Source organism: Apium graveolens, chromosome 10 (assembly GCF_009905375.1).
Source record: "Apium graveolens cultivar Ventura chromosome 10, ASM990537v1, whole genome shotgun sequence".
NCBI lineage: Eukaryota > Viridiplantae > Streptophyta > Magnoliopsida > Apiales > Apiaceae > Apium > Apium graveolens.
The window spans coordinates 197753614-197779358 of record NC_133656.1 but is presented as its reverse complement, the minus strand read 5'-3'; the positions used below and the strand labels follow the sequence as shown (position 1 = coordinate 197779358).

At 34.4% G+C, this 25745-nt stretch overlaps 3 protein-coding genes across 4 annotated transcripts; 2 read left to right on the top strand and 1 right to left on the bottom strand.

Moving 5' to 3' along the window:
- The first annotated feature begins 1294 nt into the window (after positions 1–1294).
- Positions 1295–15631, top strand: LOC141691567 (uncharacterized). The gene is made up of 2 exons (XM_074496298.1): positions 1295–2636; positions 14988–15631. Exons 1-2 carry the CDS (start codon positions 1295–1297, stop codon positions 15629–15631), a joined length of 1986 nt encoding a protein of 661 aa, XP_074352399.1.
- An 89-nt stretch (positions 15632–15720) lies between these two features.
- Positions 15721–16428, top strand: LOC141691565 (secreted RxLR effector protein 161-like). Its single transcript, XM_074496295.1, has one exon. It carries the CDS (start codon positions 15721–15723, stop codon positions 16426–16428), a length of 708 nt encoding a protein of 235 aa, XP_074352396.1.
- Positions 16429–17560: 1132 nt separating this feature from the next.
- LOC141693057 (outer envelope protein 39, chloroplastic) lies at positions 17561–23465 on the bottom strand. Of its 2 annotated transcripts, none has more exons than XM_074498055.1 (11): positions 23242–23465; positions 23078–23144; positions 22874–22909; positions 22636–22780; positions 22010–22168; positions 21827–21897; positions 21672–21750; positions 21473–21588; positions 20739–20886; positions 19360–19445; positions 17561–17977 (listed from the first exon to the last, which is right to left on the bottom strand). In XM_074498055.1, exons 1-11 carry the CDS (start codon positions 23273–23275, stop codon positions 17953–17955), a joined length of 966 nt encoding a protein of 321 aa, XP_074354156.1. In that variant the 5' UTR covers positions 23276–23465; the 3' UTR covers positions 17561–17952. The 2 variants fall into 2 exon arrangements, with proteins under 2 accessions (XP_074354156.1, XP_074354155.1); XM_074498054.1 differs by having other exon boundaries at positions 19376–19445.
- Between the last annotated feature and the right edge of the window lie 2280 nt (positions 23466–25745).

Below are 25745 nucleotides of genomic sequence, written 5' to 3'. Positions count from 1 at the left end.
TGCATGGACTTTTTAAACATCGGATATTAAGATTTTATTTCTTTTTTAAGGCATTCCCCTGATTCTTTAACAGTAGCCATAATGTATTGTTGTACATTGGTGATCCACCTGCACTCATAGTGAGATATTTTAGTGTAATTGAATTAATTAGTTGACCAATGTGATTATAATATTTCATCAAATAAGTCGAGAGAGTGCGGAGTTCATACTTGTTTGAGTTTATTATGATTTTCGATATTGGCGGGGGTGGTGTTAATGTGAAAAAACATGTTTTTAGACACAACCGCATATCTCAAAGGATGGGTCTTAAGACATGTCTTTTGGACATGTATGGATGTGTCTTAGGACATGTCTTTTTGGACATTTATGAACGTATCTTAAAACATGTCTTTTGGACAGCTAATACTTGCAACATATTTGGTCATGATAAAAGGTTGGTTGTTGAATTCACACAAAATACATCATTCTCTGTTCTTATATTCTGATTTTATCCGGTTAAAAAGTTTGGATAACCACCAAATTGTTTCAATCTGAAATTGTTTGTCAAGATTTCAGAATAATCCAAGTTATTCTCAATTTTTCTACTACAAAGATTGAAACAATTTTGTTTTCTGAAGATGGCGAACAACGAATCTGTAAAAGACATTACTAGCAAGTTTGCAAAACTATACAAGTTCGAGGGATATGACTTTAGAAGATGGTAAAAGAAGATGCATTTCATGTAGGGGTGGTAATTTCGGGTTTTGAGTCGGGTTCGTGTCGTGTTAGATGTACCTAATTTTTTTTTAGTCTAACCCGAACCCGACCCGACCCGAAACGGGTTCAAAAATTGTGACGCGAACCCGACCTGATAGGTACCCCAGTAACCCGAAATTGACCTGTTTGACCCGAAATAACCCAAAAATTAAAAAAAATTAAAAAAATTAAAATTAAAAAAAATATTTTACATCATTACAAAACTAAAATGTTATGCCAAATTAATATAAAAAAAATAGAAATATAATAAAACACAATATTACAAATGATTTATAAAATATAACCTACCATTTATATACATATATAATATATATATTAATTATTTAAATAAACAGGTCGGGTTCAGGTATTTCGGGTCAACCCGAAAATGACCCGATTTTTTCGGGTAAATTTTTACCCGACCCGAAAGTCAAAATTCTCAACCCTAATTCGTAATTTTGCGGGTTGGGTTCGTGTCGGGTTTCGGGTCGTGTATGATTTTGTCACCCCTAATTTCTTGTTAACCACATTAAAAGTTGTGTACGTTTTGAGTACTCCAATGCCAGAAATGATTGAGGAGGAAACTGTAGAACAAACTAGAAGACGCTGCAAATGGGAGAATGATGACTACATCTGTCGAGGTCACATCTTGAACGGTATGTCTGATTTTCTTTTTGATATATACCAAAATGTTGAGTCTGGAAAAGAATTGTGGGATTCCCTTGAATCCAAGTACATAGCTGAAGATACTTCTAGCAAAAAGTTTTTGGTTAGTAATTTTATTAACTATAAAACGGTTGATACTAGACCGGTCATGGAACAGTATAGTGAACTGTTAAGGATTTTGGGACAGTTTGTTCAACACGACATGAAAATGGATGAATCCATTTCGGTTTCTAGTGTTATAGACAAACTGCCACCCTCGTGGAAAGATTTCAAACACACCCTGAAACATAATAAGGAAGAGATGACTTTGGTTGAACTTGGAAGTCACTTCAGAATTGAAGAGGCTTTAAGGGCTCAAGAAATTAAGAATAATCCTAAGGGAAAGAATCAAGTCGGTAGCTCTTTTGTAAGTATGGTTGAAGATGGTGGATCTTCTAAGAATTCTAACAAAGACAATGGTAAGAAGAGGAAGTTTAAAGGAAATAACAATACCTCTTCCAACAAGAAACCAAAATTGGCATGTTGGAAGTGTGGCAAACCTGGTCATTTCAAGAAGGATTGTCGGGTTGGTAAAAGCAAGCATAACGCTGGTCCAAGTGGATCTAAGGATCCAGAAAAGCAACAAGGTCATATTTTAGTACAAAATTATAATTCTGGGCAGAATTATGTGTCACTAATCTCTGAGACATTTTATGTGCAGGATGATAATGTTGCATGGTGGATTGATTCTGGAGCAACAAGTCATGTGTGTAAAGATCTTCGTTGGTTTGAAGATTTTCAACCAATCGAAGATGGATCTATGTTAAAGATGGGAAATGTTGCAACTGAACCAATCAAAGGACTAGGAAATGTAAAGCTTGTTTTTACTTCTGGAAAATATGTATTATTAAATAATGTGTTGTATATTCCTGGAATTCGAAAGAATCTCTTGTCTGGTGTTGTATTGAATAATTGTGGTTACAAACAAGTGTCTGAAAGTGACAAGTATATCTTGTCAAAGCATGGTACTTTTGTTGGCTTTGGTTATTTATGTAATGACATGTTTATGTTGAATGTTAATGTCTCATTTGATGATGAATCTGCTTGTATGGCTTCTAATAGTGCTACCAATAATTCGAATAAATCTAAATTGTGGCATGCTAGACTGGGACATGTACATTATAAAAGAATAAAGGATATGTCTAAAATGAGTCTCATACCTGCTATTGATATAAACAATGAGAAATGTAAAACATGTATGTTAACTAAGATAACCAGAAAGCCTTTTAAGGACGTAAACAGGATATCTGAAGTGTTGGAACTGATACATAGCGAGTTATATGGTTTTCATGCTACACCTTCGTTGAGAAATAAAAAATATGTCATTACATTTATTGACGATGCATCTAGATATTGTTATGTTTATTTGTTGAATACTAAGTGTTAGATATATTTGATAATGTCATGGCTAATATGTTTTATGTTTAGATTTCAGATCTTATTTGAACAGGACAAATCAGTACTTAACTGTTGATCAGTACTTATACTGGAAGTCAGGACTTAAGGGATATCAGTACTTATGTTATCAGGAGATAAGCATCAGGAGATAGATATCAGAACTTAAGTGCTGAAGGACGATCAGATAAGGACAACAGCTGATTAAAGTTAAGAAGATCAAGATAAACATAAGAAGAGATATGCATGAAGAAGGAATTCCATAAAGAATGGAATACTTGGAATAAAAGATATCTGATTGATATATATTAGGAAGCAGAATTATATTCCATATCAATTAGCGATTATCTTGTAACTGTGTAATATATAAACACAGACATAGGGTTTATACTAGAAGTGTTATCATTATCGAGAATATTATTTAACTGTAACCCTAGCAGCTCTCGTGATATTTTGTTCATCACTGAGAGATAACAGTTCCAGATTGTAACATAGTTTATTGTTTCAATAAAGTTTGTTTTCTGTTACTTAAGTTCTTGAAGTTCGATTTGATTGTAATAAACACTGTATTCACCCCCTCTACAGTGATAGTGTGACCTAACAAGTGGTATCAGAGCCTGCTGTTAACACACATACAGTTAAAGATCCAAACACAATCATGTCTGACACAGAAACTCCAACTAAGCCTGCCAAAACTGAGGAATCATCAAAGACATTAATTCAGAGTCGATATGAGACCATCAGAGTTCCCATACTGAGACCATCTGAATATCCCATATGGAAGGTAAGGATGACCATGTTTCTGGAAGCAACAGATCCAGAATACCTTGATAGAATCAAGGAAGGGCCTCACAAACCTACCAAGCTCGCTGTTGTAATTGCAGGAGAAGCAGCAAAGACCGTACCAAAGGAAAAAAGTGATTATACTGTTGAAGATATAGCATCTATTGCTAAGGATGCCAAGGTACGACACTTACTGCATAGTGCCATTGATAATGTAATGTCAAATAGGGTAATCAACTGCAAGACTGCCAAGGAGATATGGGATGCACTGGAGACAAGGTGTCAAGGAACTGAAACAGTTAAGAAGAATAGGAAGACAATACTCACTCAAGAGTATGAACATTTTGACTCAAAATCGAATGAGTCATTGAATGATTTATATGATAGATTTGTCAAACTTTTGAATGATTTGTCATTGGTTGATAAAGAGTATGATCTTGAAGATACCAACCTAAAATTCCTGTTAGCTCTTCCTGAATGCTGGGATTTGAAGGCAACAACAATAAGAGACAACTACAATCTTGATGAAACAACTCTTGATGAAATCTATGGAATGCTCAAGACTCATGAACTTGAGATGGAACAAAGAAGCAAGAGGAAAGGAGGAAAGTCAAGGACAGTTGCTCTCAAGGCTGAAGAGGAATCCCCCAAAGCACCTTCCTCAAAGAAAGACAAGGGTAAAGCTCTTTTCATAAAGTCTGATACTGAGTCATCAAGTTCTGAGAGTGATGATGACTCAGATTCTGAAAGCTTGCCTAAGACTGATGTTGATGAGGAGATGATGAAGCTGTGTGCTCTTATGGTGAAAGGAATCACAAAGATTGCATACAGGAAGTTCAGGAAGGGAAAGAAGTTTTCCAGGAAAGGCATAAGTTCTGATAAGAAGAATTTCAGAAGATCTGAAGGAAGAGGAGGAAAGTCTGACAGAGGAGATTACGCCAATGTTAAATGTTATAATTGTGGTGAGAAAGGCCACATATCTCCTGATTGCAAGAAGACTAAGGGTGACAAAGGCAAAGCTCTTGTCACAAAGCAGAAAAGCTGGACAGACACCTCAGACTCTGAAAGTGAGGAGAACTATGCATTGATGGCAAATGCTGATAAATCAAGTTCTGAGAGCAGTTCTGAAGCTGCTGAAACAAAGGTACCTCAGACTACTTATGCTTTTCATACTGATGATATTAATGAGTTGAAAAGATATCTTAAAACCATGTTTGTTAGTTATAGAGATCAAACTTTAACATGTGAAAGATTAACTTCTGAAAATCTTGCTTTTAGGAAAAGAAATGATTTCTTAGAAAAAGAGTTAGTCATGTTCCATCAAACTCAGAAGGATAGAGATGATGCTTTTTATGTTAGGGATGAAGTGCTAAAAATGAATGAATCTCTAAAAACTGAGTTAGAAAAGGAGAGAGAGATTATTAGGACTTGGACTAACTCTGGCAAAACAACTCAAAATTTGCTAAGCAGTGGAAACTGGAGGGAGGGCTTAGGTTATGGAGAAGATAAAAATGAAAAAGGAACTGTAGAAATTAAGCCTGTTGATAAGCAAAAGCCGAAGTTAAAACCTGTTAAGTTTGTAACTGAAAAATCTGAAAATGAGAAATCAGAAGTTAAAAAGGAATTAGCTTCTGACAAACTAAAACAGGAAAAGATAGCTGAAGTTAACATAGGCTTAATGACAAAGAAGCAGCTTAAGCATAAGCTGAAAGATGTTAAGAATGCAAACAAGGTAAAATCACCTAGGAAAAACAGGAATGGAAAGGAAGGAGTGAATAAAAGCAATAATTATAAATCTGTTCCTGATGCTCCTAGGAAAGCATGTCATAACTGTGGAAGTTCTAACCATCTGGCTTTTTTTTGCAGGAAGAATAAGAATATTAACTCCTTATCTTCAAAATCAGGAGTTAAGAGTCAGTCTGTTAGATACAAACCACAAAATCCTTGTTTTCATTGTGGTAGTTTATGGCATTCCATTTATACTTGTAAGGAATATCATAGTTTGTACTATGATTATTATCAAATAAAACCTTCTTTAAAGAAAGTTTCTGTTGTTCCTTCTAGTGTAAGTTCTGATTCAAAGTCTGGTCGTATAAGTTCTGATAAGAAAGCTGTTAACATAAAATCTGATGCTAAATCCGCTGCAAATGTTAACAAACTTAAAAAGGCCCAAGGATCCAAGCAAGTCTGGGTCCTTAAAACTAATAATTAGTGGTCTTTTTGATTGCAGGGCAACAGAAAAAATATTTTAGTTCTGGACAGTGGATGTTCAGGACATATGACTGGAAATAAGGCCCTGCTATCAGACTTTATGGAGAAAGCTGGCCCAAGTGTTTCTTATGGAGATGGCAACATTGGAAAAACTTTGGGATATGGCAATATCAATCTTGGGAATGTCATCATTAAAGATGTAGCTCTGGTCTCAGGACTTAAACACAACCTACTGAGTATAAGTCAAATCTGTGACAGAGGTTATCATGTTGATTTCTTTGCAGAACATTGTGAAATAGTTAGTAAATCTAAAGGAAGAGTTGTTCTGAAGGGATTCAGGCGTGGCAACATTTATGAAGCTAAGCTTTCAACAAGTTCTGATGGTTCTGCAATCTGTTTGATGAGTAGAGCCTCAATTGAAGAAAGCTGGAATTGGCACAAGAAACTCTCTCATTTAAATTTCAACAAGATAAATGAGCTAATCAAGAAGGATCTTGTGAGAGGACTGCCAAAATCAGTGTTTGCTCCTGATGGTCTTTGTGATTCATGTCAGAAGGCCAAACAAAGAAAATCTTCATTCAAGAGCAAGACTGAATCATCGATTCTTGAGCCTTATTATCTACTTCATGTTGATCTATTTGGTCCAGTGAATGTCATGTCTATTGCAAAGAAGAAATATGCGTTGGTCATAGTAGATGAGTTCACCAGATACACATGGGTGTATTTCTTGCACACAAAAAGTGAAACTGCATCTATCTTGATTGATCATATCAAACGTCTGGATAAATTGATCAAAGATTCTGTGAAAATTTTGAGGAGTGATAATGGCACTGAATTCAAGAATCTGATAATGGAAGAGTTCTGCAAAAATCATGGAATAAAGCAGGAATTTTATGCTCCTGGAACTCCACAGCAAAATGGAGTTGTTGAAAGGAAGAATAGAACTCTCATTGAAGCTGCACGAACAATGCTTGAAGAAGCAAAGCTTCCAATCTATTTCTGGGCTGAAGCTGTGCAGACTGCTTGTTTTACTCAAAATGCAACACTCATTAACAAGCATGGAAAAACACCATATGAGATGGTGAAGAACAAGAAGCCAAATCTGAAATACTTTCATGTATTTGGATGTAAGTGTTTTGTTCTCAAGACTCATCCTGAACAGCTATCCAAGTTTGATCTAAAAGCTGATAAGGGAATCTTTGTTGGATATCCACTTTCCACAAAAGCCTTCAGAGTCTATAATTTGAGAACAAAAGTGGTCATGGAATCTATCAATGTCTCTTTTGATGACAAGAAGATCACTGGACTTGAAGATTGCATTGATCATGATCAGCTGAGATTTGAAAATGAAGATTCATATTCTGATACCTTAAATCCTGACAGTCTAAGTTCTAATACTGTAAACTCTGATGGATTAAACTCTGATGTTATTGAAACTGTGGTGACTACGTCAAAGGAAGCTGCACCAATGCAGGGGGAGCATACTCAAGATATTATCACATCTCAAGAAGCATCAGAACACACATCTGGCTCTTCAAGTTCTGATTCGTCAAGTTCTGATAAGCCAAGTACTGATAGTGCTGAAAATCTAAATGCTGAAGAATCCAACTCAGAGAGCATAGTTTCAGGGGGAGCATCAGAAAATGAAAACGAAGACAGCATGAATCATGGGGGAGCATCCAGTTCTAGAGAAAACCTTCCATCTGCAAGGAAGTGGACAAAATCACATACACCTGATTTGATAATTGGAAATCCTGATGCAGGTGTCAGAACTAGAACAGGTACTTCTAATGAATGTCTTTACAATTCTTTTCTCTCTCAGTCTGAGCCAAAGAAAGTGGAAGAAGCTCTTCAAGATGCTGATTGGGTGCAAGCAATGCAGGAAGAGTTGAATGAATTTGAAAGAAACAAAGTCTGGACCTTAGTGCCAAGACCTAAGAATAGATCTGTTGTTGGTACAAAATGGGTATTCAGAAATAAAACTGATAGTGATGGCATAATTACAAGGAACAAGGCAAGGCTGGTTGCAAAAGGATATTCTCAACAGGAAGGAATTGACTATGATGAAACATTTGTACCAGTTGCTAGGTTAGAAGCCATAAGGATATTCATGGCTTATGCTGCTCACAAAAAGTTTACTGTCTTTCAAATGGATGTGAAAAGTGCTTTTCTCAATGGAGAATTGGAGGAGGAAGTATATGTTGAACAACCTCCAGGCTTTGTAGATTCCAAACATCCAGATTATGTCTACAGGCTTGATAAAGCACTTTATGGACTTAAGCAAGCTCCTAGAGCATGGTATGAGACTTTAGCTCAGTTTCTTCTGGAAAGTGGATTCAACAGAGGAACTATTGACAAAACACTGTTCTATCTCAACCATGGCAAGGACTTACTTTTGGTCCAGATTTATGTTGATGATATCATTTTTGGGTCTCCAAATGACAAACTTTGCAAAAAGTTTGCCAAACTAATGCAGTCAAGATATCAGATGAGTATGATGGGAGAACTTAGTTATTTTCTGGGCCTTCAAGTCAAGCAGAGTGAAGAAGGCACTTTTATTTGTCAATCTAAGTACACCAGAAACTTGCTGAAGAAATTTGGAATGCAGGATTGTTCAAGTGCATCCACTCCCATGGCCACTGCAACAAAACTGGATAAGGATACTGGTAAATCAGTAGATATTACTGATTACAGAGGTATGATTGGCTCACTTCTTTATCTAACTGCTAGTAGACCAGATATCATGTTTGCTACCTGTCTTTGTGCAAGATTTCAAGCAGACCCAAGAGAACCTCACTTAACAGCTGTAAAGAGAATCTTTAAGTATCTTAAAGGAACAGCTGATCTAGGATTATGGTATCCTAGAGAATCAGATTTTAAATTAATAGGTTACTCAGATGCAGATTTTGCAGGTTGCAAAATTGACAGGAAAAGCACAAGTGGAAGCTGCCAATTTCTTGGAGGCAGATTGGTTTCTTGGTATAGCAAGAAACAAAAGTCAATTTCCACATCAACTGCAGAAGCAGAGTATATTGCTGCAGGAAGCTGTTGTGCACAGATTCTTTGGATGAAGAATCAGTTACTGGATTATGGGTTAACATATTTCAAAATCCCTATTTACTGTGATAATCAAAGTGCTATTGCTATGACAGGTAATCCAGTTCAACACTCGATGACAAAGCACATCAGCATCAGGTACCATTTCATCAGGGAACATGTGGATGAAGGTACAGTGGAATTGCATTTTGTTCCCACAGATCAACAAGTAGCAGATATCTTCACAAAACCACTGTGTGAAGCTACCTTTACAAGATTGGTAAATGAACTTGGAATGATTTCAGGTTTTTTTTTCTCTCTAAATCTGCTTAAACTTGTTATGTGTTATCAGACTATATGATCAGTATTTACAGAATTACTCTTTTTGTGAATTCTATGCTAAATTGATAAATGTCTTTAAGTACTGACTGTTGTCTGATATATATCTCTTAACTCTAATAAGTGATATGTCTGTTTAAGTAATTGTTCAATCCTATGAGGATAATTGTGCTAGATACTGACCTACTAGTCTTCAATGAACAAATGATCCCATGAAAGAAGTAATTATTTCTGTGGAAATCTAATGACACAAGCAAATTCTGATACTTGAGCTTAGTTTAGTTTACTTTATTCATCTTATTACTAAGTCACAAATTAGAATAATGCTACTCATCTGTTAAGTTCTGATTCTAGTAAAACTGCTGAATGTACTAAGTGCTGATAAACCTCACTTATCAAAAGAAGAAGAAAAAGAATCAAAGAAGAATATTAGGTACTCCTTTGAGATCTAGAGTAAAAATGTGAATGGGACGACCCAAGTGCATAGCTGGTATTAAGTAAATATGCATTAGAAAAGCAAAATATTTTCTTGGTGACTTTTCACACTCTATGATTACTGGAGAAATACTCTGATAATTGCATACATTCTGATAAGCAGTTGTAACTCACTTACACTGAGAAGCCACTGTAAAATAGAATTTAAAAAGATGCATAAAATTAGCACAAAAACAGTTGAGGTGGACTCATGCATGAACTTATTTATCAGTAAGTTTCAGGATAATGACAGCTCTTTAGCAAAATTTTAATTATGACTTATTTTTAAGATGTACTGAAGTAAATCAGACTTTACTCTTTATTGGTTATTTAGCTTAATGCACACACAAATCACTCCATATGAATGATGAAATTTTTGTGGTGGTCTCTGTTATTTTAGATAAACAGTCACTGTGTCACTTTGCACAAATTCTGAGGACAAGTTCTAGTTACATGTTCTGATGATTAAGTTCTGAAGACTATAACTCAGAACTTGTATGAAAACTTACTAAGATAGATATTCCTTTTTCGAGTAAAGACATTATGTTCTGATGACTGTTAAGTTCTGGTATAGGTCTAAGTTCTGATTTTTCAGTCTAACCCTTTACTTGACTTATCTGTGAATAAAATTTGGTAACAGTCTCAAATTAATTTAGAATATGTTGAAGTGGAAGATTAATAGTCTATGGTTAAGATTAATGGCACTCGTACTTAAACAGTTCACTCTTACTTGTTACATGTGCAAATCCCTTTCCAATGACTGTTATTCTTTTTCAAGTCTATCTTTTACTGATTTATTATCTTCTGATAATAAAAAGGCTGTGTTACGACCCCTCTTAATACCTTTCTCTGTCAAACAAGCCTTAATCACCTATGATCCTGTGAAGTACACTGCACTTTATCCTGATGTTCAAACATCAGAACCTGGTTCATCAGCACCTACCACCTCTACTCAGCCACCTCAAACCTCTCAACCATCTCTCAGAACATATCTCAAGTCATATGTGAAACCTACATCTTCTAAGGCAAAGAGAACAAAGACTGTTTCTCAAACACCTCAGAAGAAGAGAAGGATTACTTTGAGAGATGAATCAGATTCTGAAGAACAGATTCTTTCTTCAGAACCTGTGGTAAATGAAGCTGAGAAAGCAACTTCTCAGAAGGATTCTGATATTGGGGGTTCTAAGCTTCTCAAAAGGCTTAGACGAATGACTGTTCCTGAAACTCCAAAAGAATCCAAATCAAACAAGAAATACAAGAAACAGAGGGCACAAAGGCCAGTTTCAGATGATGAGGAGGAAGCAGCTAAGGAAGGGGATCAGGAATCTCTGATCTCACAAGAAAAAGAATGTGCTCCAGTTACTTCTTCTCCATCCACTCCATCTCAGGAAACAGTATCTGACAAGGCTAATTCCCCTTCTGTGTCTCTTGGTAATCAAGGCACAAGTGCTGATAATGCTGATCAACACTTAGTTGTGCCTGGAGTAATTCTCTTAGAAGCTCCAACAGCAACAAATCTTTTGCCAACACCTGTTCCTGATGCTATTCAAACTCCGGAATTATCTAAGTCACCTTCTCTGCATCTAGACACTGATGATCAGACTTTAGGTGAGCATCAGGATATGGCTGTTGATCAGAACTTAGCATCAGCTCAGCAACTAGAGGATGCTGAAGCCTCCATTGCTACTCACACTGCTATTATATCAGATGATACTGATTCTATAAGTTCTGATGCTGCACATGCTGGAGATACTGGTGATGCTGCTCCAACTGCAGATACTGATGCAGCAGGTCCTTCAGGACATATTCCTCTTTCTAAGTCTGAACTAGTAAAGAAGTTTGTTACAGAGGAACCACCAGTGCCTTGGAGTGAAACTCCTGCAGGTCAGGAGTGGACTAAGGAATGGAACTCAGTTTCATGTATTCCATCTGCGTTACAGCTTACTGAGCACTTGACTAAATCTGATGAAATGTTAAATTCTGATGATTTCAAAACCCAGCTTCGTGTCACTGCATTGAGTACTAAACATCTACAAGGTCTTCATTCAACCACTCATGCAGAAATACACAAGATTCAGGAGAACTTTATCAAGCAGGAACAAGTTTGGAAACTTGATAAGAAAAAGTTCTTTCAACCTTCTATTGACAGGATTGCTTATATTGAGAAGACTCAAGATCGTCAACAAGCACAGATTGATCAAATTCTGCAAAATCAAGCTTCTCAGCAATCACAATTGACTGAAATCCAATCTTCAGTGGAATTGCTTATCTCTCTTCTACTTCCTGCTGATGCCGAAAAGGGGGAGAAAGTAATTAAGTCCAAATGCAAGGATGACAAGACACTGCAAGGAAAGGATGATGAAAAAGATGACCAAGGAAACTCTGGAATGGGTGGAGGTCATAGTCAAGGTAAAAGATTCTCATCAAGAAATGCTGAAATTGCAAGTCACAGGATAAGTTCTGATACTGGGAAGAGAATAAGTTCTGATACTGGTAAAAGAATAAATTCCGATGAACTTCTAGATCTTGATGAAGAAATGTCAAGACAGTTATTTCTTCAAGAAAATCCAGGAATGGACTTGGAAAGTTTAAAGGAAGAAGAAGCTAGACTTAAATCAAAGAAAGCCACATCTAAATCTGAAGCTTCTGGTAAAAAGTCACTTCCAAAACTTAAAGGCATTGTGATTAAAGAAAAGGCACAAACTGAAGCAACATTTGCTAAATCACAACCAAAGATAGATCCAAGATCCAAGGGTAAAGAAAAGGTTGGTGAACCTGTTAAAGTTTATGTACCTCCTGAAGATGAAGAAATTACTGATGACAAAGATAATCTTGCTCTGACTTCAAGAAAAGTTCTTAAAACAACCTCTGACATGGCTCAAGTTGTTCAGAGTCAAGAAATTGTAAGTTCTGATATTCAAAAGAAGCAAGTAACCTCTGACACAGCTCAAGTTAACTTGATATCAGAAGGAAGATCAAAAACACTCCTACCAGGATTCACTAAGGCAAAACAAACTCAATCTTTGAAGACTACTGCAAGTCGTTTTGAAGCTAGAGTAGTTACTGGAAAGGAAGCAAGAGATAAAACTGGATTGGGAAGTGCTGATGAAAGAAGAGTACACAACACTACCAATGATCCAACTTCCTTGAGTGAACCAGGTATTGGAGCAACTCCTGAAAGATTGAATCAACTGGAATCTGTACAAATGGTTTACCATACCTACTTGAAGGAACACATCTTGTTGTATTTCATGACAGATGGTAGGGTATATCATATAAGACAAAATGCCATTCTATTGAAGTATTTTGAAGAATTGGAGCATGTATTATTCTTACTTCAAGTGGATGACAGATTGACAGGGACTGCTGCAAACTATTTGAAAGAACAGATTCAGAGACAGAAAAGACTTTATTCTGTTAAGTCTGACAGCATATATGTTCCAAAGTACAGAAATCACAATGGTGATATTGTTGATATGAAGCCTAATACTGCACAGATCAGAACATATCTTGGTATTAAGGGGCATGAGTTTAATCTAGAGTCTGACAAAGCCTATGTCATAAGACTAGATCAGGAGTTGAGAAAAGCAAAGATTAATGATCTCAGAGCCGCAATATTTCAAACTGGTGAAGATACTGCAGAGCTTAAAGATGTCAAACGGAGAATGATTGATGAATTCAGATATGCTGAGAAATGTTTGTTGAAGAATTATCTCAGAACAACTCCTGACATCAGAGAGATCAGAAAATGATGAAGCCAAGTCGAAGATCTACAACTGCTTAAATTCTGATGGGTATACAGACTAAAGTTGTTATCAGAAGTTGAATTGGTAAAAGCTTTAAGGACTGTAAGTTGTAGTTATCTTGTCTAATTCTCATGCATTTGTACTTAATGTTTTTGACATCATCAAATATCTGTTAAACTTGTATATTTTGCTAATTTACAAGTTGGGGGAGATTGTTAGATATATTTGATAATGTCATGGCTAATATGTTTTATGTTTAGATTTCAGATCTTATTTGAACAGGACAAATCAGTACTTAACTGTTGATCAGTACTTATACTGGAAGTCAGGACTTAAGGGATATCAGTACTTATGTTATCAGGAGATAAGCATCAGGAGATAGATATCAGAACTTAAGTGCTGAAGGACGATCAGATAAGGACAACAGCTGATTAAAGTTAAGAAGATCAAGATAAACATAAGAAGAGATATGCATGAAGAAGGAATTCCATAAAGAATGGAATACTTGGAATAAAAGATATCTGATTGATATATATTAGGAAGCAGAATTATATTCCATATCAATTAGCGATTATATTGTAACTGTGTAATATATAAACACAGACATAGGGTTTACACTAGAAGTGTTATCATTATCGAGAATATTATTTAACTGTAACCCTAGCAGCTCTCGTGATATTTTGTTCATCACTGAGAGATAACAGTTCCAGATTGTAACAGAGTTTATTGTTTCAATAAAGTTTGTTTTCTGTTACTTAAGTTCTTGAAGTTCGATTTGATTGTAATAAACACTGTATTCACCCCCTCTACAGTGATAGTGTGACCTAACACTAAGGATGAAGCTCTTGATAAATTTAAAATCTATAAAGAAGAAGTAGAGCTACATAAAAGTACTATGATTAAAAATCTGCCAACTGATAGAGGAGGTGAGTATTATGATCCAGTATACTTTCAATCTGCTGGTATAATACATCAAACCACTGCTCATTATACACCACAACAAAATGGTGTGGCAGAAAGGAAGATTAGGACTTTGAAAGAGATGGTTAATTCCATGTTATCATATTCGGGTTTGAATGAAGGTTTTTGGGGTGATGCTATGTTAACATCCTGTTATTTGTTGAATAGGATTCCTACTAAGAGGAATAAATTTACCCCTTATGAACTTTGATATAAAGAGCCACCAAAATTGAGTTTTCAGAGAGTTTGGGGATGTAGAGCAGTTGTAAGGCTCATTGAACCCAAAAGGAGAAACTTGGGTGAAAAAGGTTTAGATTGTATTTTTGTGGGGTATGCTGAGCATTCCATTGCATATAGGTTCTATGTATTAGAATCTAATGATTATGTATTTGTGAATACGATTATCGAGTCAGGAGATGCTGACTTTGATGAAAATAGATTTACATCTATACCTAGACCAAGAGACATGATTCAGAATTCTTTCAATAGGAACCCGGTTCAAACTGAAGATGTTCATGGACCTTCTGAACCAAGGAGAAGCTTTAGAGCTAGAAAAAAAAAACAAATCATCTGGACCTGATTTTCAACTTTATTTGGTTGAAGGTTCAAGAGATGAGGTTGAGATTGAGTCTGAGTACCAATATTGTTTTATTATTGAGGAGGATCCAAAAACATTTAATGAAGTAATGACATCAAGGGATGTTGCATTCTGGAAAGAAGATATTCAGGATGAGATGAATTCTTTCATAAATAATAACACATGGGAATTGAGCGATCTACCTCCTGGTTGTAAAGCATTAGGAAACAGATGGATCTTCAAAAGAAAAATGAAAGTGGACGGTACCATAGACAAATTTAAAGCCAGATTGGTTATACAAGGCTTTAGGCAAAAAGAAGGGATTGATTACTTTGATACTTATGCTCCTGTTGCTAGGATTTCTACTATCAGGTTGTTAATAGCACTTGCATCTATACACAACCTTGTAATTTATCAGATGGATGTAAAAACTGTATTCTTGAATGGTGAATTAGATGAGGAGATTTATATGAAACAACCGGAAGGATTTGTTATGCCTGGTAGTGAGCATAAGGTGTGTAAGTTGAAGAAATTTTTGTATGGTCTTAAACAAGCACCAAAAGATTGGCATCAAAAATTTGATAGTGTGGTTTGTCTAATGGTTTTCTTCTTAACCAAGCAGACAAATGTGTATATAGCAAGTTTGATGCTTCTGGTAAAGGAGTTATAATTTGCTTATATGTAGATGATATGTTGATTTTTGGGACTGACTAAAATCAAGTGGATAAAACCAAGAAATTGTTGTCATCTAATTTTGACATGAAAGACTTGGGAGAGACTGAGGTGATTCTTGGTATAAAGATCAAGCGTACGAAAAATAGTATTTCAATTTCTCAATCTCATTATATTGAGAAGATTCTGAAAAGATTTAACTTTAATAATTGTTCTCCAGTTAGCACTCCTATTGATCCTAGTCTTAAGCTAGTATCTAGTAAAACAGTTGTAGTATCTCAACTTGAATTCTCAAGAGCGATTGGTAGCCTCATGTATGCCATGATAAGCACCAGGCCAGATATAGCCTATGTTGTTGGTAAGCTTAGTAGGTTTACTAGCAAACCAAGTTCACATCATTGGCAAACTTTAAGCCGAGTGTTCAAGTACTTAAAAGGAACCATGGATTATGGTTTGACTTATACTGGATTTCCTTCGGTTCTTGAAGGTCATTCAGATGCAAGTTGGATTTGTGATAAAGAAGATCATTCTTCCACGAGTGGTTGGGTATTCCTTCTTGGGGGAGGTGTTATTTCTTGGGCATCAAAAAAACAGAGTTGCATTACTAACTCAACAATGGAATCTGAGTTTGTAGCATTATCAGTTGCTGGTAAAGAAGCTGAATGGCTAAGAAATCTGATTTATGAATTCCATTGTGGCCTAAACCGATATCTCCCATATCTATCAGATGTGATAGTGAGTCTGCCTTGGCTAATGCTTATAGAGAAGTGTACAAAGGCAAGTCTAGACACTTAGGTGTTAGACACAGCATGATTCGAGAGCTTATCATGCATGGTGTTATATCAGTGGAGTTTATAAGAACTCAACATAATTTAGCCGATCATTTGACCAAAGGGTTGAGAAGAGATCTTGTGTACAAATCGGCTGTAGGGGTGGGATTAAAGTCCATCTAAATTTTTCATGTTGAGATACCCAATTCCCATCTAATATGACATTAGATGTTGAATTCAATGTGGAAAGCTTAACATCTAGAGATTGGAACACATTAATAGTATCATCCCAAGGTATGTGTTCAGACCTGCAAGTTGAGGAGGTTGAAGTTTATCTTCTTAATAGTTCTTTTGAAAAATTGCATATGCAGGTGCAAGAATAAAAGAGCTACCTATGTGAGCACGAAGTTTAGCCGCTTCAAGAAGTTAGGACTTGACTTTATTATGCTTATGAAGGATTATGACACAAGGCTAGTAAAGGATAGTGCGAAGTGAGAACATTTGAGAATGTAAATTTATGTGTACATTATCTTCATGTATTCATTATGAATAACAAAGGTTCAATCAGTTGTGATTCCTTGATATTCGAATATCTGGAATGTGTAATATACTAATATGAAATTCAATCGTCATGATATTTCATTTATGCATAAATTTGTTATTTGTTGTGATTTTGTTTAGTTAATCATGGATTACGCTAAAATGGGGGAGGATTGTTAGATATTTTAGTGTAATTGGATTAACTAGTTGACCAATGTGATTGTAATATTTCATCAAACAAGTCGGGAGGGTGCGGAGTGCATGCTTGTTTAAGTTTAATATGATTTTCGGTATTGGCGGGGTTCGTGTTAATGTGAAAAGACATGTCTTTTAGACACAACCGCATACCTCAAAGGATGTGTCTTAGGACATGTCTTTTGGACATGTATGGACGTGTCTTAGGACATGTCTTTTGGACACCTATATAATACTTACAACAGATTTGGTCATGTAGATAGAAAAAAATAAAAGGTTGGTCGTTGAATTCACACAAAATACATCATTCTTTGTTTATCCGGTTGAAAAGTTTGGATAACCACCAAATTGTTTCAATCTGAAATTGTTTGTCAAAAATTCAGAATAATCCAAGTTATCCTCAATTTTTCTACAGATGTACATAAAAATTGAATGAGATTTTATACATGTACTTGTGTCAGAGAAAACGTAACAAGAAAATCAAAGAAACTACATTTTCAGTCCTCGAAAAAGGCACTTGATCATGTTTGATTTTAGATCTACCCTATAAATAGCACAAATGAAGAAACAACTTCTATACATGCAAACTTTTCTTCGATTAAGGTGTCAAATGGTGTGACAACACATTGCCGCCATCTGAGATTGCTATGTCTGCATCTTCCATGCCACGATATTTGAATATCACGAAGCTACATTGCTGAATCCAAAGTAAACGGTTTTTTGTTGAAATGCATTTATAGCATAGTCCACCTGAAGGTGACCTAGCGGAAATTTGAACCGAAGGCCACATCCACCGCCAACTCCGCTCCCTGGTTTACCGTGTCTCATGGCAGGATCTCCTGCAGAATATGAGCATGTCATTTTAGGGGAAGTAATACAAACTGAGAGTCATAGATTTAGTAGATGGACAGAATTCTCATTAACATGACTCTTTGAATTTCAAAGTGATACTGATATATAAGTTTGCTTCCCTAAGCTCTTGGTAACAAAATAGGGTGGCTGGGAGAGGTGGGGACATGACTAACAAGAAAACACAATAGCATTTTAGTACTATCATGCCTGATAATAGCTTAATCAACGAGATTATACAGAAATTAGAGAATATCAAATGTAAAGCAATCATGCCTGCGATAGACGAGAAATTTTGTAAAAGTCTATATATTAAGGTAACTTGCTCTGCTAATACTCTTCCAGCCATACTAAAACCTCAGATGCCCCATAAACACCTGATGACTTAAAAAAGGAATCAAGTTACTACACCTCACAGTCTTACATGCTTTTGCAGGCCTCACGACTTCATTGGTTTATATTGGAATGGAAATGTTATTTTTAGATAATTATTTCGGTATTTCATAAATTTTATACTCAAGTATATGCTTAGAACTTGGACCGTGTTACTGAAAAAAATTAAAAAAACAATGAGAATATATAGTTATATGCAATCGAAGGTAGATTCAACCACCAGATCCTATTAATAACTGAGATTAGGAATAGTCTACAGTTAAGATTAGTTTTCTGTTGCTATGATAATTATTGAATTACCATAGAAGAAAAGTATAAATGTAAGTATGGAATACCCATATGGCTTTTATACTAAAAAATCACAAGCAGTTATAACATGAGAGCAAACCCCCCAATTAGCTGGTTCCAACCATGAACCATGAATCTAATAAACGCCATTATAAAAAGCCAATAATGGTAGTCGCATCCTAAAAAAGGCTGTTACTCATCATGAATATAGTCTTTAAATTCAAATCCAAGGTATTCAGCGGTTTGAACTAAACATTTTCATCAAAAAAAGAAAGGGAAAGTTTGAGAAAAAACTGTAATTGGTCATGTTATGGTTAGCTTCACGAGAGTGAGCAACACAAGGCGTTGCTAATTGGTAATCAAAACCAAAAGTATTAGACCATTATCAGTTGTAGAGTAGCAACGATTGAAAACAGAATATATATATATATATAAGATTATTTAGATGTGAACAAACATATATATATATATATTAGATTATTTAGAAGCTCGACTTTAAAGATTTATAATACTGAGTTAATAGAACTTCAACAGTTACAGATGCTTAACAAATTGCATCTCATTAAAAAGTATGCATTCGTGCACCTTTGCCCACAAAGTTTAGTTTGCCATATAATTGTCAAATTACTTAAGATTTCATCATAATAAAGAATAAAAAACTACACACAATATAGAACGGCAATTGACATACAATGCACAGAAATAACCTGGAACGTAACGCCCAGACCCCAAATCAGATCCACAGTCCATAAAAATCGCACCTTCACACATTTGATTCTGCGTAAATTATAATGGTATTAGAGGTTGTAAAGTTGATGCACACAATATTTAGGGCAAGGACAAACAGATGATTACAAAATGCCTTCGTGTAGCACATAGTAGAGATAGAAGAAAAACCAGTTGAAAATAAAGCTTTTAATTTGTATATGTGAAGATGGGGATGTCTAATTTTTAATTATGGTCCATTCTTAGGGTAAGGGTTCTACCTTTAATGGAAGTAAAACTCAGTGAACAACTTTCAGTGTTGCACGTCCAATAACTAATAATTCTAAGCACATTCCAGTACACATATTTTTTGGTAATATGATGCCACCATATGCTAGAGAACTTATGAGTTTGCTTTTAATGACAGCTTGCCCAACAATACCCATAAAATCTGCCCGGCCACTTGGTTAGTTGCTGTTAAACCAAAAATCAATGCCTCTCTTCCATTTTTTTATTGAGGTTAGCTGCTGTTAAACCAGAAATCAGTGTCTCTCTCCATTTTTTATAGAGGTATGGGGTGCAAAGAACAAATAGATTCAGATTGATAATGTTCATATGCTCTCCAGATAGATAATGACTGTAAATCTTAGAAAAAATGTTAAAAATAACAATTTTTTGGTACAAATGGTTGAAAATACCCATTCTGGAAGTAGATGGCTGAAAATACCGTTTTGGATACGCATTTGCCATTTGGGTATCCTATTTTGTACTAGATACGCATTTGTCAAATGGGTATCCAATTTTTTTTTTTTTAAGATACGCATTTGGCAAATACGTATTCCAATGGTAATACCCAAACTACAAATGCGTATCTTTAGTAATTTTCTTGGATACCCAATTCTCAAATGCGTATTACACTTACCCAATTACAAAATGCGTAAGCAAAACGGTATTTTCAGCCATGTGTTTTAAAAATGGGTATTTTCAGCCATTACACCCAAAAAATGGGTATTTTTAAACATCACCCTAAATCTTATAGTTAGACCAAGGCAAAGCATTATTAAATTCTGCATTTATTTGTATACGAGCCTCACTGTGTTATCTAATGAATAAAAAAACTAGATAAACACTGTGATAATTTAGACATTTTGAGAGAAGCATGCAAAGGATATACAGCTGTTTAGTATGTTCAAATTTCTATTGCTTAGAAGAAGTCTCGGCTCCAAGGTAGAAACAATGAGTTTGAAAATATTTCTAAACCTCAAGTAATTAGTGAACTATTTGGAGTTGCTTTACATAGGACTTCATAAAGAAAAGAAGTGAGGTTGTATCAGGATTTTACTGTGCAGTGAGATTACTACATACCAAAGGTAATATCAATTCACTGTTTGCAACTAAACAGGATCTACCGGATCCAACTGCACCCTCCCCATATCCTCGCACACTACCAAGTCCTCCGATAGCAAATGCTTGGTAAGGAGCTATATCTCCCACGATAGAACCACCTGTAAGGCTATCCAAGGAAAAGATGCAAACTTGAGGATAGTATACAAAAGGAAAAAGAATAAAGAAAGCCAATTAAACGCTTAATCATATAATGCTGCTAACAGTTTTCATTATGCATGTACGTCTCAAAAACAATACTGTGTAGTAAAGTTCAAGTTAACTATAAACTGGAATTTGCAAAGACGTCATTATCAATCTTTTTAAAGAAAGATAATGTTTTCTAAAATGGTTATACTGTTGAGAATACTTTTGCTTGTTTTGAGTTGATTGGTAGTCGTACTCTCATGTAACTTTGTTCTTCATTTCAAATGCTAAATCTTCCGCCAACTAATGTAAGTTACTAAAACTCCATACAGGCTACAAAATAAAAGCAAGCTTCTCCCACACCATGAATCTACTTCTGATTTGGCAGATTAGATGTATATGATTTACTCCTGTACACTTCCCAACTAATATTGCATGCTTTTGGACTTAAAATATAACCAGTACTACTACAAAAAGAGCTAGAGTCTCCCTTCCTGGTTGTACTGAACATAACTGAAAATTCAGTTACATTTTCTTGCTAAGAACCCAAAAAACAAAGTGAATTTCACCTGGTTAATAGAAAAGCAGGCCCAATCTTAAGCCCCCTTGATGCAACGAACTTGAACCGGTTAAAGATTAGCCACTTGGATAGTAGAGGAATCCCTTGTTCTATTTGTAAGTTGAGCTAAAAATAAGAAAGATTATATATTATGTTAGATGCGTACTCCAAAACATTTTCAATCATGATTCGAGAGTTCAAAAATATACTTTGGTGAAACTCCCATCATTTGCTCTTGCAAAACGAGACTCTTGCTTAAGTACTACCATGCTGTCATGATGTGCACCACTGCATGCAAGGATTTCACACAAGAAGATTACAGTCTGCAACCAGTTGATATACTTATAGTAAAATCTTGAGCTACCTGCAAGTCACTGGAAAGCCATGAACATCTCTGGTGATAGAATGACCGCTGTCATTGATTGGACGGACATGCTGCATTCGTACAACAATGAGAACTCGTCTATAAAAGGAAGCACATGGTAATGTTTAATTTAGGACTGAAATACACAAAGAAAGAGTCCTGGCCGCTCAGTAAGGCACCCACCTCGAACTTTATACTTGTTTTACTGCTCCAGTTGGTACCTGCAGGCTCACTTAGATCTAGCCCTGCGGATACGCGACAGAGATTCACATCTCCACTCCCTGAACGGGAGAAATTGTCAAAGGGCAAACCATGGATAGCGACTTCAGGTGAAACAGAGTGCTGGAAGTAAAGAAAATTCAGGTTACAAGCACATAATGGTATCCAAAGATGTCATTTGGTCCTCACAGTTTTATATTATGTATCTGATAGATAATAATACAAACTTCACGGCACAAAATTCTTAGTACACAGCTGAGGAAACCGAAGCAGCAAGACTTATGGCATGTGGCACTATAATCTGAGTACAAGAAATTTAAAACTGAATTTTTCATTTTTTTCGGCTGTATATTGCCTACACATAAAAAACTCGGGATCACAACCAAATTCACATCAAGAATGTTACAAGATTTAGGTGGTCGCTACACTGGCAAAAGAACATTCAAACAATTTAAAATTTGACAACACTTTGTTTAATAAAAAAAACTTGCAATTCTAAGAAACTACAGAAGTTCTCTCAAACCCATACATTGCAACCTCCACATTACCTACTTCAAGTTAAGGGAACGAATAACAGAAAAAATAGTTACCTGAAGGAACACTGTTTGTTGCGTAAGCCACTCAGGCCTCGGCTTTCTGTAAGCAATTGACACATTGGAGTCATAAAGTCCTTTGTCCCACAATAAATCAAGCTTCTCACTCTTTCCAAATAAATTAGGATGCTTAATGCAAAGACTGCAAATCAAAGTGCCCAATAGTCACAATTTCATCAAAAATGTAAATTTTACATTAAAAATCAAATCAAAATTATATAAAAAAATTCCCCACCTTCCAATAACAAGTGAGAGTGGACTACCAGTATCCCTATTCAAAAAACAAACAATTCAGTTACGAAATTAAAAACCCACATTGGCATCCCCCCCCCCTATTCAAGAAACAAATAATTCAGTCAATTACACAGTCAAAAACCCACATTGGCATCTCTCTCTCTCTCTCTCTGCCACCCCCCTGTATTACAAATTATTGACATACCTGAAAGGCTGAAGCATCAAAGCAGCACATAACTTATGTGTGAAATCAACATTCAAGTCTACTTTAGCTGTAAAATCAAGAACCAAACACAGAAAAACATATAAATACATACAATCATGTAAAAACAACAAATGGGTAATTCAAGAATCACATAAAGATCAAACCTTTGCCAGCATGGATGCTCTTTTGAGCTCCCATTACACATCAAATTCACCACAACCATTCAAATGAAGCTCCTTCATTGGTTCTTTAACATTGCAAATGACAATATAAATTAAAGTATATTTTTTTATTAAAGATGGGAATAAAAATTTGATCTGCCGAGAGAGTTAAGAAGTTATCTGTTTCTTCTGTGACTGGTTTAGTATCCACCGATTTGTTTGGCTGGTGAAATTTTTGCTAATATTTATATCATCATTTTATAAGAAAATTTTATAATTTATCAAAATATTAAGCCGTACTTTGTTTCGCCAAATTCTATAATGAGATACGGGTTTCACTTATTTCAATCCCATAATATTTGGTTCAAAAAATATAAAATTTCATACTCATTCCTCAAATCCCAAGATATTGATTTTTCATATCCAAATAGCGAGGTGGGTACGAGAGAAAGGTACGAGTATCAAATTTAATTTTACCATTTTTAATTTCTATTTAAGCAATTAAATATATATATTTAATATTAAAAGAAATTTATGAACCTAAAATATATTAAAATAATAATACAATCAATATATTTAATTAAAATAAAATTATTGAATTAACATATTTTAAATTAAAAAAATTTATTTCAATACTGAACCAAACACATGATATGATATCAGATTTGACACCAGAAACCCATATCATTCTAACCTGATTCTTGATTGCAACCCGATACCACATCTTGAACCAAACGACCTTAAGAGATATAATCATCAATCAATCAACAATATCAATATTAAATCATTTATCTATTTTTCTAAAACTCCTAAATTTTAATTCAATAAAATTAAATTTCCTTTTATACATTCGAATTAATAGGGAAGATAATAAATATTTACAAGTCAATCTTATTTAGAATTTATTTATTTGAATTCTTTTGAATTAATAGGGAAGATAATGAATATTTAGAAATCAATCATATTTAGAATTTGTTCATTCCAATCATTTTGAATTAATAGAAAAGCTAATAAATATTTAGAAGTCAATCATATTTAGAAATTATTAAACAAATTTTTACCTTTTTTCTCAAATAACTTAAATCGTAATTTCCTATTTAAATTTGAAGTTCACTAAAAAATTGGAACTTCCTTACTTAGTTCCTATATTTAAAAAAATAAAATCCAAGTTTTTGTAGAATTAGAAATAAAATCCAAGTTTATATAGTGTATAAAATTCCCTTGTTTAGGTTTTATATTTTAGAATATAAAATCCAAGTTCATGTAGAATTAAAAATAAAATTCAAGTTTATATAGAATAAATTTTTTATTAAAATTTTTATTCAAAACTTAAAATAATTAAAACTTATTTCAACTTATTCAAAATAGAAAAAAAAAATTGCTACTAACATATTCGAAATGGAAAAGACTTATAATAATTAAACCTTATTTTAACTTATTCGAAATATAAGAAAAATAAGTTATTACTAACATATTCGAAATATAAAAGAAAATATAAATTAAAACAACTATATATATATATATATATGAAGATTATTCGAAAATGTATGATATTTTAACAATTTCCTGCATACAAACAGACGACAGACCTTCCACATACAAATCTTTAATATTGTTTACCGTAATATTTTTTTTATTTAATTTTACAAGCTCTTGAGTGTAAAGTTCTAAATTTTAGGCATGGCTATTAATATTAAAAATTATTTTAATTTATTCAAAATAAAAAAATTCTACTTACATATTCGAAACGATAAATACTTATAATAATTAAAACTTATTTTAATTTATTTGAAATACAAAAGAAAAATAAGTTGCTACTAATATATTCAAAATAGAAAAGAAATATAAATTTCAACAAGTATATATAAACTAGCTCTATAGCCCGTGCGAGGCACGAACATGATTTAACATTAATTATTATGTAATTTGTATACATGCTTGTGAAATGGAACATATTTTCTGTTACGAGAAGTTATTTTATCTGTGTATAGTCTTTGTTGTAAGTATGAATTTTTTTGTCATGTATATTTTATAACCCAAATGAGACACACATAATTTCAAAACTAATATGTACATGTCATATAATGGAAAAATATTTTATGGTGTGAGACACACTTTTTGAATTTTGTATCAGATGACTTATAGATGATTTTTGTAAAAGATGTACTTCAAAGTGTTCAAAATTTTGTTAAATTTCATAATTGTTACCGTATAGTATTGAAATTCATTATTTGACAAGATCATGTTTATCGGTTACGAAAAAATTGAGTTTATTTTTGTTAGTTACCTTAAATTTTTATATCTTTTATGCCATGCATGCATGTATGTATGTATTTATGTATATATATATGTATATATATGTCTGTATGTATGTATGTGTGTGTATGTACGTATGTATGTATGTATGTACAGAGGCGGATCTGGGGGGTCCAGGGGGCCTGGCCCCCCCTAAATTTCCAAATATGACTGAATTTTGTATGTTTAAATTCGAAGTTGGTACTATAGCC